At 56.4% G+C, this 13,742-nt stretch overlaps 1 protein-coding gene across 1 annotated transcript; it reads right to left on the bottom strand.

Annotated features, from left to right (window-relative positions):
- Nucleotides 1-500: 500 nt before the first annotated feature.
- On the bottom strand, nt 501-13,708 carry LOC121280088 (proline-rich extensin-like protein EPR1). The gene is made up of 15 exons (XM_041191714.1): nt 13,615-13,708; nt 11,961-12,134; nt 11,068-11,295; nt 10,714-10,839; nt 9,104-9,193; nt 8,253-8,474; nt 7,893-8,018; nt 5,855-6,028; nt 5,713-5,766; nt 5,282-5,479; nt 3,963-4,256; nt 3,044-3,265; nt 2,681-2,878; nt 1,787-1,960; nt 501-556 (listed from the first exon to the last, which is right to left on the bottom strand). The coding sequence occupies exons 1-15, from the start codon at nt 13,706-13,708 to the stop codon at nt 501-503; spliced, it is 2,430 nt and encodes an 809-aa protein (XP_041047648.1).
- Nucleotides 13,709-13,742: the final 34 nt, after the last annotated feature.

The raw sequence follows: 13,742 nt of genomic DNA, 5'->3' as shown, positions 1-13,742 counted from the left end.
ATCTCTGGACACCGAATGTTAGGCTAACTTGTCTATAACTCTTTTTTTTTTACTCTATCACTTTCCCAAACCAGTGGAGTGACAAATGCGATTTTCCAATCTGAAGGAAGGGTTTCTGAATCAATAGCACTGGCGAAGTTTATAGTTAGAGCACCTGCCACTCAACTACTTTTCTTAATCCCTGGAATGGGAAGTGTCTGGTCCGGGGGCTGTGTCAGTCTCCAGTACCATCACCCTCTTCATCGCTGTTACTTTGCTTCTGTTAATTTTTGTGAGGCCCTGCCTTTGATTCAAGAATGATTTCCCTGGGATTGGCTCTCATGCTGACTTGTCCTCTCCTGTAAATACTGACGCTAAGTAATTATTCAACAAGTCTGTCATTTCCCTTCCACTGACAACATCATCTCTCTCAGTTTTCAAGTAGTTTGCACTGCTCTGGACCACATTTTTCCTAATATCATTATTTTTAGAAAGGTGTTGATTTTGATCTCCCTTCCTTCCTAAGTGTAGCCTTTGCTATCCGTGCTGTCGCTCGTTGCTACGAAACTCTGCAGCTCTGGGGAAACAGCGAGATTCAGTAAGAAAATTCCTTTATCCCCCTAGACTCCTGCTCCTGGTAAATAGGTATGGGAATCTTAGGTGGACAAAACACACAATGTAATTTTTAACACACTACATTCATCTCCTTAGCAAATGAAAGGCAAAGTGTGTTTCAACGGTCCGACTGTGTAAACAATAAACTTAAAAATAATTTCAACATTCAACTTCACCAGTGACACCGTTACACATTCTAACTTTTCCATTAATTTAACCATGTGTTTCGTCATATACAACGGGATGAAAACAGTCGTTACGTTAGGAAGTGAACAGGAGTATGATGGACATGTTCCCTCCAGAGCAGAATATCATCTAACACAAGGTGAGGTTCCATTAAACCCATGTTCTTCATGTCAGATGTCGATGGGCGGAATCGTCTCAGATTGCACTAAGTGCAGTGGCTGGTGGGTAAAAGGGTAAAATGATCGTGTTACTCACCGGCTGCAATGGCGGCTTTTCACACCGTATCATCCCAAACCCACCTCATTAATCATACATTCCTGGGAAACACACCAAAGGCCCTACTCTGGCTTTTGATGTGCAACAGAAGGCACACTGGGGGCACACTGGGGTCGCACTGGGGTCGCACTGGGGTCTACAACTGGGGGAACAATGGGGTCCACAACTCGCGGCACACTGGGGTCTACAACTGGGGTCAAATTGGGGTCTACAACTGGGGACACGCTGGGGTCTAAAACTGGGGGCACACTGGGGTCTAAAACTGGGGTCACACTGGGGTCCACAACTGGGGGCAAACTGGGGTCTACAACAGGAGGCACACTGGGGTCTACAACAGGGGGCACACTGGGGTCTACAATTGGGGGCACATTGGGGTCTACAACAGGGGGCAAACTGGGGTCTACAACAGGGGGCACACTGCTGTCTACAATTGGGGGCACACTGGAGTCTACAACAGGGGGAACACTGGGGTCTACAATTGGGGACACACTGGGGTCTACAACAGGGGGCACATTGGGGTCTACAATTGGGGGCACACTGGGGTCGCACTGGGGTCTAAAACTGGGGGCACACTGAGGTCTACAATTGGGGGCACACTGGGGTCGCACTGGGGTCTACAACTGGGGGCACACTGGGGTCTACAACTGGGGGCACACTGGGGTCTGCAACTGGGGGCACACTGGGGTCTACAACTGGGAGCACACTGGGGGGTCTACAACTGGGGACATACTGGGGTCTACAATGGGGGGAACACTGGGGTCTACAACTGGGGTCGCACTGGGGTCTAAAACTGGGGGCACACTGGGGTCCACAACTGGGGGCACACTGGGGTCAACAACTGGGGTCACACTGGGGTCTACAACTGGGGACACGCTGGGGTCTACAGCAGGGGGCACGCTGGGGTCTAAAACAGGGGGCACACTGGGGTCTACAACTGGGGGCACACTGGGGTCTATAACAGGGGGCACACTGGGGTCTACAACTGGGGGCGCACTGGGGTCTACAACAGGGGGCAAACTGGGGTCTACAACAGGGGGCACACTGGGGTCTACAATTGGGGGCACACTGGGGTCTACAATAGGGGGCACACTGGGGTCTACAATTGGGGGCACACTGGGGTCTACAACAGGGGGAACACTGGGGTCTACAATTGGGGGCACACTGGCGTCGCACTGGGGTCTACAACTGGGGGCTCATTGGGGTCTCCAACTGGGGTCTGCAACTGGGGTCTGCAACTGGGGGCACACTGGGGTCTGCAACTGGGGGCACACTGGGGTCTACAACTGGGAGCACACTGGGGGGCCTACAACTGGGGGCACACTGGGGTCTACAACTGTGGGCAAACTGGGGTCTACAACAGGGGGAACACTGGGGTCTACAACAGGGGGCAAACTGGGGTCCACAATTGGGGGCACACTGGGGTCTACAACAGGGGGCACACTGGGGTCTACAATTGGGGGCACACTGGTGTCGCACTGGGGTCTACAACTGGGGGCACATTGGGGTCTCCAACTGGGGTCTGCAACTGGGGTCTGCAACTGGGGGCACACTGGGGTCTGCAACTGGGGGCACACTGGGGTCTACAACTGGGAGCACACTGGGGGGTCTACAACTGGGGGCACACTGGGGTCTACAACTGTGGGCAAACTGGGGCCTACAACAGGGGGAACACTGGGGTCTACAACAGGGGGCAAACTGGGGTCCACAATTGGGGGCACACTGGGGTCTACAACAGGGGGCAAACTGAAGTTTACAACAAGGAGCACACTGGGGTCTACAATTGGGGGCACATTGGGGTCTACAACAGAGGGAACACTGGGGTCTACAACAGGGGGGCACAGTGGGGTCTACAACAGGGGGCACACTGGAGTCAACAATTGGGGGCACACTGGGGTCTACAACAGTGGGAACACTGGGGTCTACAATTGGGGGCACACTGGGGTCTACAACTGGGAGCACACTGGGGGGTCTACAACTGGGGACATACTGGGGTCTACAATGGGGGGAACACTGGGGTCTACAACTGGGGTCGCACTGGGGTCTAAAACTGGGGGCACACTGGGGTCCACAACTGGGGGCACACTGGGGTCAACAACTGGGGTCACACTGGGGTCTACAACTGGGGACACGCTGGGGTCTACAACAGGGGGCACGCTGGGGTCTAAAACAGGGGGCACACTGCGGTCTACAACTGGGGGCACACTGGGGTCTATAACAGGGGGCACACTGGGGTCTACAACTGGGGGCGCACTGGGGTCTACAACAGGGGGCAAACTGGGGTCTACAACAGGGGGCACACTGGGGTCTACAATTGGGGGCACACTGGGGTCTACAATAGGGGGAACACTGGGGTCTACAATTGGGGGCACACTGGGGTCTACAACAGGGGGAACACTGGGGTCTACAACTGGGGGCTCATTGGGGTCTCCAACTGGGGTCTGCAACTGGGGGCACACTGGGGTCTGCAACTGGGGGCACACTGGGGTCTACAACTGGGAGCACACTGGGGGGGCCTACAACTGGGGGCACACTGGGGTCTACAACTGTGGGCAAACTGGGGTCTACAACAGGGGGAACACTGGGGTCTACAACAGGGGGCAAACTGGGGTCCACAATTGGGGGCACACTGGGGTCTACAACAGGGGGCACACTGGGGTCTACAATTGGGGGCACACTGGGGTCGCACTGGGGTCTACAACTGGGGGCACATTGGGGTCTCCAACTGGGGTCTGCAACTGGGGTCTGCAACTGGGGGCACACTGGGGTCTGCAACTGGGGGCACACTGGGGTCTACAACTGGGAGCACACTGGGGGGTCTACAACTGGGGGCACACTGGGGTCTACAACAGTGGGCAAACTGGGGTCTACAACAGGGGGAACACTGGGGTCTACAATTGGGGGCACACTGGGGTCTACAACAGGGGGGAAATTGGGGTCCACAACTGGGGGAAGACTGGGGTCCACAACAGGGGGCACACCGGGGTCTACAACCGGGGGAACACTGGGGTTTACAACTGGGGGCACACTAGGGTCTACAACAGGGGGCACACTGGGGTCTATAACTGGGGGAACACTGGGGTCTACAACAGGGGAAACACTGGGGTCTACAACAGGGGAAACATTGGGGTCTACAACAGGGGGCACACTAGGGTCTACAACCGGGGGAACACTGGGGTCTACAATTGGGGGAACACTGGCGTCTACAACAGGGGAAACACTGGGGTCTACAACAGGGGTCACACTGGGGTCTACAACCGGGGGAACACTGGGGTCTACAATTGGGGGCACACTGGCATCTACAACAGGGGGCACACTGGGGTCTACAACCGGGGGAACACTGGGGTCTACAACAGGGGGCACACTGGGGTCTACAACTGGGGGAACACTAGGGTCTACAACAGGGGGCACAGTGGGGTCTACAACTGGGGGAACACTGGCACCTACAACAGGGGGCACACTGGGGTCTACAACTGGTGGCACACTGGGGTCTATAACTGGGGGAACACTGGGGTCTACAACAGGGGGCACACTGGGGTCTACAACAGGGGGCACACTGGGGTCTACAACTGGGGGCACACTGGGGTCTACAATTGGGGACACACTGGGGTCTACAACTGGGGTAACACTAGGGTTGATAATTGGAGGCACACTGCGTCTATGACTGGGGCCACACTGGGGTCTACAATTGGGAGAACACTGAGGTCTACAACTGGGGTCACACTGGAGTCTACAAGTGGTATCTACAACTGGGGGCACAATGGGTTCTACAACTGATGGAACATTGGAGCCTACCACTGGGGTCACGGTGGTGTCTACAACTGGGGGACACTGGGGTCTACAACTGGGAGCACACTGGGCTCTACAACTGGGGCACACTGGGGTCTACAACTGGGGTCTAAAACTGAGGGCACACTGTCATCTTCAGCAAGGGGTGCACTGGCATCTACAACTGGAGGCACACTGGAATCTACAACTGGAGGCACACTGGGGTCTACAATTGGGAGCACACTGGGGTCTACAACTGGGGGCACACTGGTGTCTACAACTGGGGAACACTGGGGTCTACAACTGGGTGAACACTAGGGTCTACAACTGGGCCACACTGGGGTCTACAACTGGAGTCCAAAACTGGGGGCACACTGTCATCTTCAGCCAAGGGTGCACTGGTATCCACAGCTGGGGTCACACTGGGGTCTACAATTGGCATCTACAACTGGGGTCTTACTGAGATCTAAAACAGGGGGGACACTGGGGTCTATAACTGGCGTCACACTGGAGTCTACATCTGGGGGCACACTGGGGTTTACAACTGGGAGCACACTGGAGTCTACAACTGGAGGCTCACTGGGGTCTCCAAGTGGGGGCACACTGGGGTCTAAAACTGGGGGAACACTGGGGTCTACAACAGGGTGCACACTGGGGCCTAGAATTGGGGCAGATGGGGATCTAGAACTGGGGGTGCACTGGCATCTGCAGCTTGGAGGTGCACTGATATCTAGAGCTGGAGTGCACTGGCGTCTACAGCTGGGGCCGCACTAGCATCTAGAACTGGGGGGACACTGGTGTCTACAACAGGGGGCACACTGGGGTCTACAACCGGGGGCACACTGGGGTCTACAACTGGGGGCACAATGGGGTCTACAACAGGGGACTCACTGGGGTCCACAACTGGGGGCACACTGGGGTCTACAACAGGGGGCAAACTCGTGTCTACAACAGGGGGCACACTGGGGTCTACAATTGGGGCACACTGGGGTCTATACCAGGGACACACTGGGATCTACAATTGGGGGCACACTGGGGTCTACAACAGGGGGGAAATTGGGGTCCACAACTGGGGGAAGACTGGGGTCTACAACAGGGGGCACACCGGGGTCTACAACATGGGGAACACTGGGGTTTACAACTGGGGGCACACTAGGGTCTACAACAGGGGGCACACTGGGGTCTATAACTGGGGGAACACTGGGGTCTACAACAGGGGAAACACTGGGGTCTACAACAGGGGGCACACTAGGGTCTACAACTGGGGGAACACTGGGGTCTACAATTGGGGGAACACTGGCGTCTACAACAGGGGAAACACTGGGGTCTACAACAGGGGTCACACTGGGGTCTACAACCGGGGGAACACTGGGGTCTACAATTGGGGGCACACTGGCATCTACAACAGGGGGCACACTGGGGTCTACAACCGGGGGAACACTGGGGTCTACAACAGGGGGCACACTGGGGTCTACAACTGGGGGAACACTAGGGTCTACAACAGGGGTCACAGTGGGGTCTACAACTGGGGGAACACTGGCACCTACAACAGGGGGCACACTGGGGTCTACAACTGGTGGCACACTGGGGTCTATAACTGGGGGAACACTGGGGTCTACAACAGGGGGCACACTGGGGTCTACAACAGGGGGCACACTGGGGTCTACAACTGGGGGCACACTGGGGTCTACAACAGGAGGCACACTGGGGTCCACAATTGGGGACACACTGGGGTCTACAACTGGGGTAACACTAGGGTTGATAATTGGAGGCACACTGGGTCTATGACTGGGGCCACACTGGGGTCTACAATTGGGAGAACACTGAGGTCTACAACTGGGGTCACACTGGAGTCTACAAGTGGTATCTACAACTGGGGGCACAATGGGTTCTACAACTGATGGAACATTGGAGCCTACCACTGGGGTCACGGTGGTGTCTACAACTGGGGGACACTGGGGTCTACAACTGGGAGCACACTGGGCTCTACAACTGGGGCACACTGGGGTCTACAACTGGGGTCTAAAACTGAGGGCACACTGTCATCTTCAGCAAGGGGTGCACTGGAATCTACAACTGGAGGCACACTGGATTCTACAACTGGAGGCACACTGGGGTCTACAATTGGGAGCACACTGGGGTCTACAACTGGGGGCACACTGGCATCTACAACAGGGGGCACACTGGGGTCTACAACCGGGGGAACACTGGGGTCTACAACAGGGGGCACACTGGGGTCTACAACTGGGGGAACACTAGGGTCTACAACAGGGGGCACAGTGGGGTCTACAACTGGGGGAACACTGGCACCTACAACAGGGGGCACACTGGGGTCTACAACTGGTGGCACACTGGGGTCTATAACTGGGGGAACACTGGGGTCTACAACAGGGGGCACACTGGGGTCTACAACAGGGGGCACACTGGGGTCTACAACTGGGGGCACACTGGGGTCTACAACAGGAGGCACACTGGGGTCCACAATTGGGGACACACTGGGGTCTACAACTGGGGTAATACTAGGGTTGATAATTGGAGGCACACTGGGTCTATGACTGGGGCCACACTGGAGTCTACAAGTGGTATCTACAACTGGGGGCACAATGGGTTCTACAACTGATGGAACATTGGAGCCTACCACTGGGGTCACGGTGGTGTCTACAACTGGGGGACACTGGGGTCTACAACTGGGAGCACACTGGGCTCTACAACTGGGGCACACTGGGGTCTACAACTGGGGTCTAAAACTGAGGGCACACTGTCATCTTCAGCAAGGGGTGCACTGGCATCTACAACTGGAGGCACACTGGAATCTACAACTGGAGGCACACTGGGGTCTACAATTGGGAGCACACTGGGGTCTACAACTGGGGGCACACTGGTGTCTACAACTGGGGAACACTGGGGTCTACAACTGGGTGAACACTAGGGTCTACAACTGGGCCACACTGGGGTCTACATCTGGAGTCTAAAACTGGGGGCACACTGTCATCTTCAGCCAAGGGTGCACTGGTATCCACAGCTGGGGTCACACTGGGGTCTACAATTGGCATCTACAACTGGGGTCTTACTGAGATCTAAAACAGGGGGGACACTGGGGTCTATAACTGGTGTCACACTGGAGTCTACATCTGGGGGCACACTGGGGTTTACAACTGGGGGCACACTGGAGTCTACAACTGGAGGCTCACTGGGGTCTACAAGTGGGGGCACACTGGGGTCTACAACTTGGGAACACTGGGGTCTACAACAGGGTGCACACTGGGGCCTAGAATTGGGGCAGATGGGGATCTAGAACTGGGGGTGCACTGGCATCTGCAGCTTGGAGGTGCACTGATATCTAGAGCTGGAGTGCACTGGCGTCTACAGCTGGGGCCGCACTAGCATCTACAACTGGGGTCGCACTGGGGTCTACAACTGGCAACCTTAACTGGTGTCTACAAATGGGGGCTCATTGGCATCTACAACAGGGAGAACACTGGCGTCTACAACTGGGATCGCACTGGGATCTACAACTGGGGGCACACTGGTGTCTACAATTGGGGGCAAACTGGGGTCCACAACTGGGGGCGCACTGGGGTCTACAACAGTGGGAACACTGGAGTCTACAATTGGGGGCACACTGGGGTCCACAACAGGGGGCCCACGAGGGTCTACAATTGGGAGTACACTAGGGTCTATAACAGGGGGCACATTGGGGTCTACAACTGGGGGAAGACTGGGGTCTACAACAGGGGGCACACCGGGGTCTACAACAGGGGGCACACTGGGGTCTATAGCTGGGGGAAGACTGGGGTCTACAACAGGGGAAACACTGGGGTCTACAATTGGGGGCACACTAGGGTCTACAACAGGGGGCACACTGGGGTCTATAGCTGGGGGAAGACTGGGGTCTACAACAGGGGAAACACTGGGGTCTACAATTGGGGGCACACTGGGGTCTACAACTGGGGGAACACTGGGGTCTACAATTGGGTGCACACTGTGGCCTAGAACTGGGGCAGATGGGGATCTAGAACTGGGGGTGCACTTGCATCTGCAGCTTGGAGGTGCACTGATATCTAGAGCTGGAGTGCACTGGCGTCTACAGCTGGGGCCGCACTAGCATCTACAACTGGAGTTGCACTGGGGTCTACAACTGGCAACCACAACTGGTGTCTACAAATGGGGGCTCATTGGCATCTACAACAGGGAGAACACTGGCGTCTACAACTGGGATCGCACTGGGATCTACAACTGGGGGCACACTGGTGTCTACAATTGGGGACACACTGGGGTCTACAAGTGGGGGAAAATGGGTCTACAACTGGAGTCACACTGGGGTCGACATCTGGGGGCACACTGGGGTCCACAACTGGGGGCGCACTGGGGTCTACAACAGGGGGAAGGACTGGGGTCTACAACAGGGGGCACACCGGGGTCTACAACCGGGGGAACACTGGGGTCTACAACTGGGGGCACACTAGGGTCTACAACAAGGGGCACACTGGGGTGTATAACTGGGGGAAGACTGGGGTCTACAACAGGGGAAACACTGGGGTCTACAACAGGGGGCACACTGGGGTCTGCAACCAGGGGAACACTGGGGTCTACAATTGGGGGCACACTGGCGTCTACAACAGGGGGCACACTGGGGTCTACAACCGGGAGAACACTGGGGTCTACAACTGGGGGCACACTAGGGTCTACAACAGGGGGCACACTGGGGTCTATAACTGGGGTGAACACTAGGGTCTACAACAGGGGGCACACTGGGGTCTACAACTGGGGGAACACTGGGGTCTACAACAGGGAGCACACTGGGGTCTACAACTGGGGGAACACTGGGGTCTACAATTGGGGTCTAAAACTGAGGGCACACTGTCATCTTCAGCAAGGGGTGCACTGGCATCTACAACTGGAGGCACACTGGATTCTACAACTGGAGGCACACTGGGGTCTACAATTGGGAGCACACTGGGGTCTACAACTGGGGGCACACTGGCATCTACAACAGGGGGCACACTGGGGTCTACAACCGGGGGAACACTGGGGTCTACAACAGGGGGCACACTGGGGTCTACAACTGGGGGAACACTAGGGTCTACAACAGGGGGCACAGTGGGGTCTACAACTGGGGGAACACTGGCACCTACAACAGGGGGCACACTGGGGTCTACAACTGGTGGCACACTGGGGTCTATAACTGGGGGAACACTGGGGTCTACAACAGGGGGCACACTGGGGTCTACAACAGGGGGCACACTGGGGTCTACAACTGGGGGCACACTGGGGTCTACAACAGGAGGCACACTGGGGTCCACAATTGGGGACACACTGGGGTCTACAACTGGGGTAATACTAGGGTTGATAATTGGAGGCACACTGGGTCTATGACTGGGGCCACACTGGAGTCTACAAGTGGTATCTACAACTGGGGGCACAATGGGTTCTACAACTGATGGAACATTGGAGCCTACCACTGGGGTCACGGTGGTGTCTACAACTGGGGGACACTGGGGTCTACAACTGGGAGCACACTGGGCTCTACAACTGGGGCACACTGGGGTCTACAACTGGGGTCTAAAACTGGGGGCACACTGTCATCTTCAGCAAGGGGTGCACTGGCATCTACAACTGGAGGCACACTGGAATCTACAACTGGAGGCACACTGGGGTCTACAATTGGGAGCACACTGGGGTCTACAACTGGGGGCACACTGGTGTCTACAACTGGGGAACACTGGGGTCTACAACTGGGTGAACACTAGGGTCTACAACTGGGCCACACTGGGGTCTACATCTGGAGTCTAAAACTGGGGGCACACTGTCATCTTCAGCCAAGGGTGCACTGGTATCCACAGCTGGGGTCACACTGGGGTCTACAATTGGCATCTACAACTGGGGTCTTACTGAGATCTAAAACAGGGGGGACACTGGGGTCTATAACTGGTGTCACACTGGAGTCTACATCTGGGGGCACACTGGGGTTTACAACTGGGGGCACACTGGAGTCTACAACTGGAGGCTCACTGGGGTCTACAAGTGGGGGCACACTGGGGTCTACAACTTGGGAACACTGGGGTCTACAACAGGGTGCACACTGGGGCCTAGAATTGGGGCAGATGGGGATCTAGAACTGGGGGTGCACTGGCATCTGCAGCTTGGAGGTGCACTGATATCTAGAGCTGGAGTGCACTGGCGTCTACAGCTGGGGCCGCACTAGCATCTACAACTGGGGTCGCACTGGGGTCTACAACTGGCAACCACAACTGGTGTCTACAAATGGGGGCTCATTGGCATCTACAACAGGGAGAACACTGGCGTCTACAACTGGGATCGCACTGGGATCTACAACTGGGGGCACACTGGTGTCTACAATTGGGGGCAAACTGGGGTCCACAACTGGGGGCGCACTGGGGTCTACAACAGTGGGAACACTGGAGTCTACAATTGGGGGCACACTGGGGTCCACAACAGGGGGCCCACGAGGGTCTACAATTGGGAGTACACTAGGGTCTATAACAGGGGGCACATTGGGGTCTACAACTGGGGGAAGACTGGGGTCTACAACAGGGGGCACACCGGGGTCTACAACAGGGGGCACACTGGGGTCTATAGCTGGGGGAAGACTGGGGTCTACAACAGGGGAAACACTGGGGTCTACAATTGGGGGCACACTAGGGTCTACAACAGGGGGCACACTGGGGTCTATAGCTGGGGGAAGACTGGGGTCTACAACAGGGGAAACACTGGGGTCTACAATTGGGGGCACACTGGGGTCTACAACTGGGGGAACACTGGGGTCTACAATTGGGTGCACACTGTGGCCTAGAACTGGGGCAGATGGGGATCTAGAACTGGGGGTGCACTTGCATCTGCAGCTTGGAGGTGCACTGATATCTAGAGCTGGAGTGCACTGGCGTCTACAGCTGGGGCCGCACTAGCATCTACAACTGGAGTCGCACTGGGGTCTACAACTGGCAACCACAACTGGTGTCTACAAATGGGGGCTCATTGGCATCTACAACAGGGAGAACACTGGCGTCTACAACTGGGATCGCACTGGGATCTACAACTGGGGGCACACTGGTGTCTACAATTGGGGACACACTGGGGTCTACAAGTGGGGGAAAATGGGTCTACAACTAGAGTCACACTGGGGTCGACATCTGGGGGCACACTGGGGTCCACAACTGGGGGCGCACTGGGGTCTACAACAGTGGGAACACTGGAGTCTACAATTGGGGGCACACTGGGGTCCACAACAGGGGGCCCACTGGGGTCTACAATTGGGAGTACACTAGGGTCTACAACAGGGGGCACATTGGGGTCTACAACAGGGGGAAGGACTGGGGTCTACAACAGGGGGCACACCGGGGTCTACAACCGGGGGAACACTGGGGTATACAACTGGGGGCACACTAGGGTCTACAACAAGGGGCACACTGGGGTGTATAACTGGGGGAAGACTGGGGTCTACAACAGGGGAAACACTGGGGTCTACAACAGGGGGCACACTGGGGTCTGCAACCAGGGGAACACTGGGGTCTACAATTGGGGGCACACTGGCGTCTACAACAGGGGGCACACTGGGGTCTACAACCGGGAGAACACTGGGGTCTACAACTGGGGGCACACTAGGGTCTACAACAGGGGGCACACTGGGGTCTATAACTGGGGTGAACACTAGGGTCTACAACAGGGGGCACACTGGGGTCTACAACTGGGGGAACACTGGGGTCTACAACAGGGGGCACACTGGGGTCTACAACTGGTGGCACACTGGGGTCTACAACCGGGGGCACACTGGGGTCTACAGCTGGGAGCACACTGGGGTCTACAACTGGGGGAACACTGGGGTCTACAATTGGGGTCTAAAACTGAGGGCACACTGTCATCTTCAGCAAGGGGTGCACTGGCATCTACAACTGGAGGCACACTGGATTCTACAACTGGAGGCACACTGGGGTCTACAATTGGGAGCACACTGGGGTCTACAACTGGGGGCACACTGGCATCTACAACAGGGGGCACACTGGGGTCTACAACCGGGGGAACACTGGGGTCTACAACAGGGGGCACACTGGGGTCTACAACTGGGGGAACACTAGGGTCTACAACAGGGGGCACAGTGGGGTCTACAACTGGGGGAACACTGGCACCTACAACAGGGGGCACACTGGGGTCTACAACTGGTGGCACACTGGGGTCTATAACTGGGGGAACACTGGGGTCTACAACAGGGGGCACACTGGGGTCTACAACAGGGGGCACACTGGGGTCTACAACTGGGGGCACACTGGGGTCTACAACAGGAGGCACACTGGGGTCCACAATTGGGGACACACTGGGGTCTACAACTGGGGTAATACTAGGGTTGATAATTGGAGGCACACTGGGTCTATGACTGGGGCCACACTGGAGTCTACAAGTGGTATCTACAACTGGGGGCACAATGGGTTCTACAACTGATGGAACATTGGAGCCTACCACTGGGGTCACGGTGGTGTCTACAACTGGGGGACACTGGGGTCTACAACTGGGAGCACACTGGGCTCTACAACTGGGGCACACTGGGGTCTACAACTGGGGTCTAAAACTGAGGGCACACTGTCATCTTCAGCAAGGGGTGCACTGGCATCTACAACTGGAGGCACACTGGAATCTACAACTGGAGGCACACTGGGGTCTACAATTGGGAGCACACTGGGGTCTACAACTGGGGGCACACTGGTGTCTACAACTGGGGAACACTGGGGTCTACAACTGGGTGAACACTAGGGTCTACAACTGGGCCACACTGGGGTCTACATCTGGAGTCTAAAACTGGGGGCACACTGTCATCTTCAGCCAAGGGTGCACTGGTATCCACAGCTGGGGTCACACTGGGGTCTACAATTGGCATCTACAACTGGGGTCTTACTGAGATCTAAAACAGG

The sequence above is a fragment of the Carcharodon carcharias genome, chromosome 7 (assembly GCF_017639515.1).
Source record: "Carcharodon carcharias isolate sCarCar2 chromosome 7, sCarCar2.pri, whole genome shotgun sequence".
Lineage (NCBI taxonomy): Eukaryota > Metazoa > Chordata > Chondrichthyes > Lamniformes > Lamnidae > Carcharodon > Carcharodon carcharias.
The sequence above is the reverse complement of the archived record's forward strand: the minus strand, read 5'-3'. Positions and strand labels throughout refer to the sequence as shown.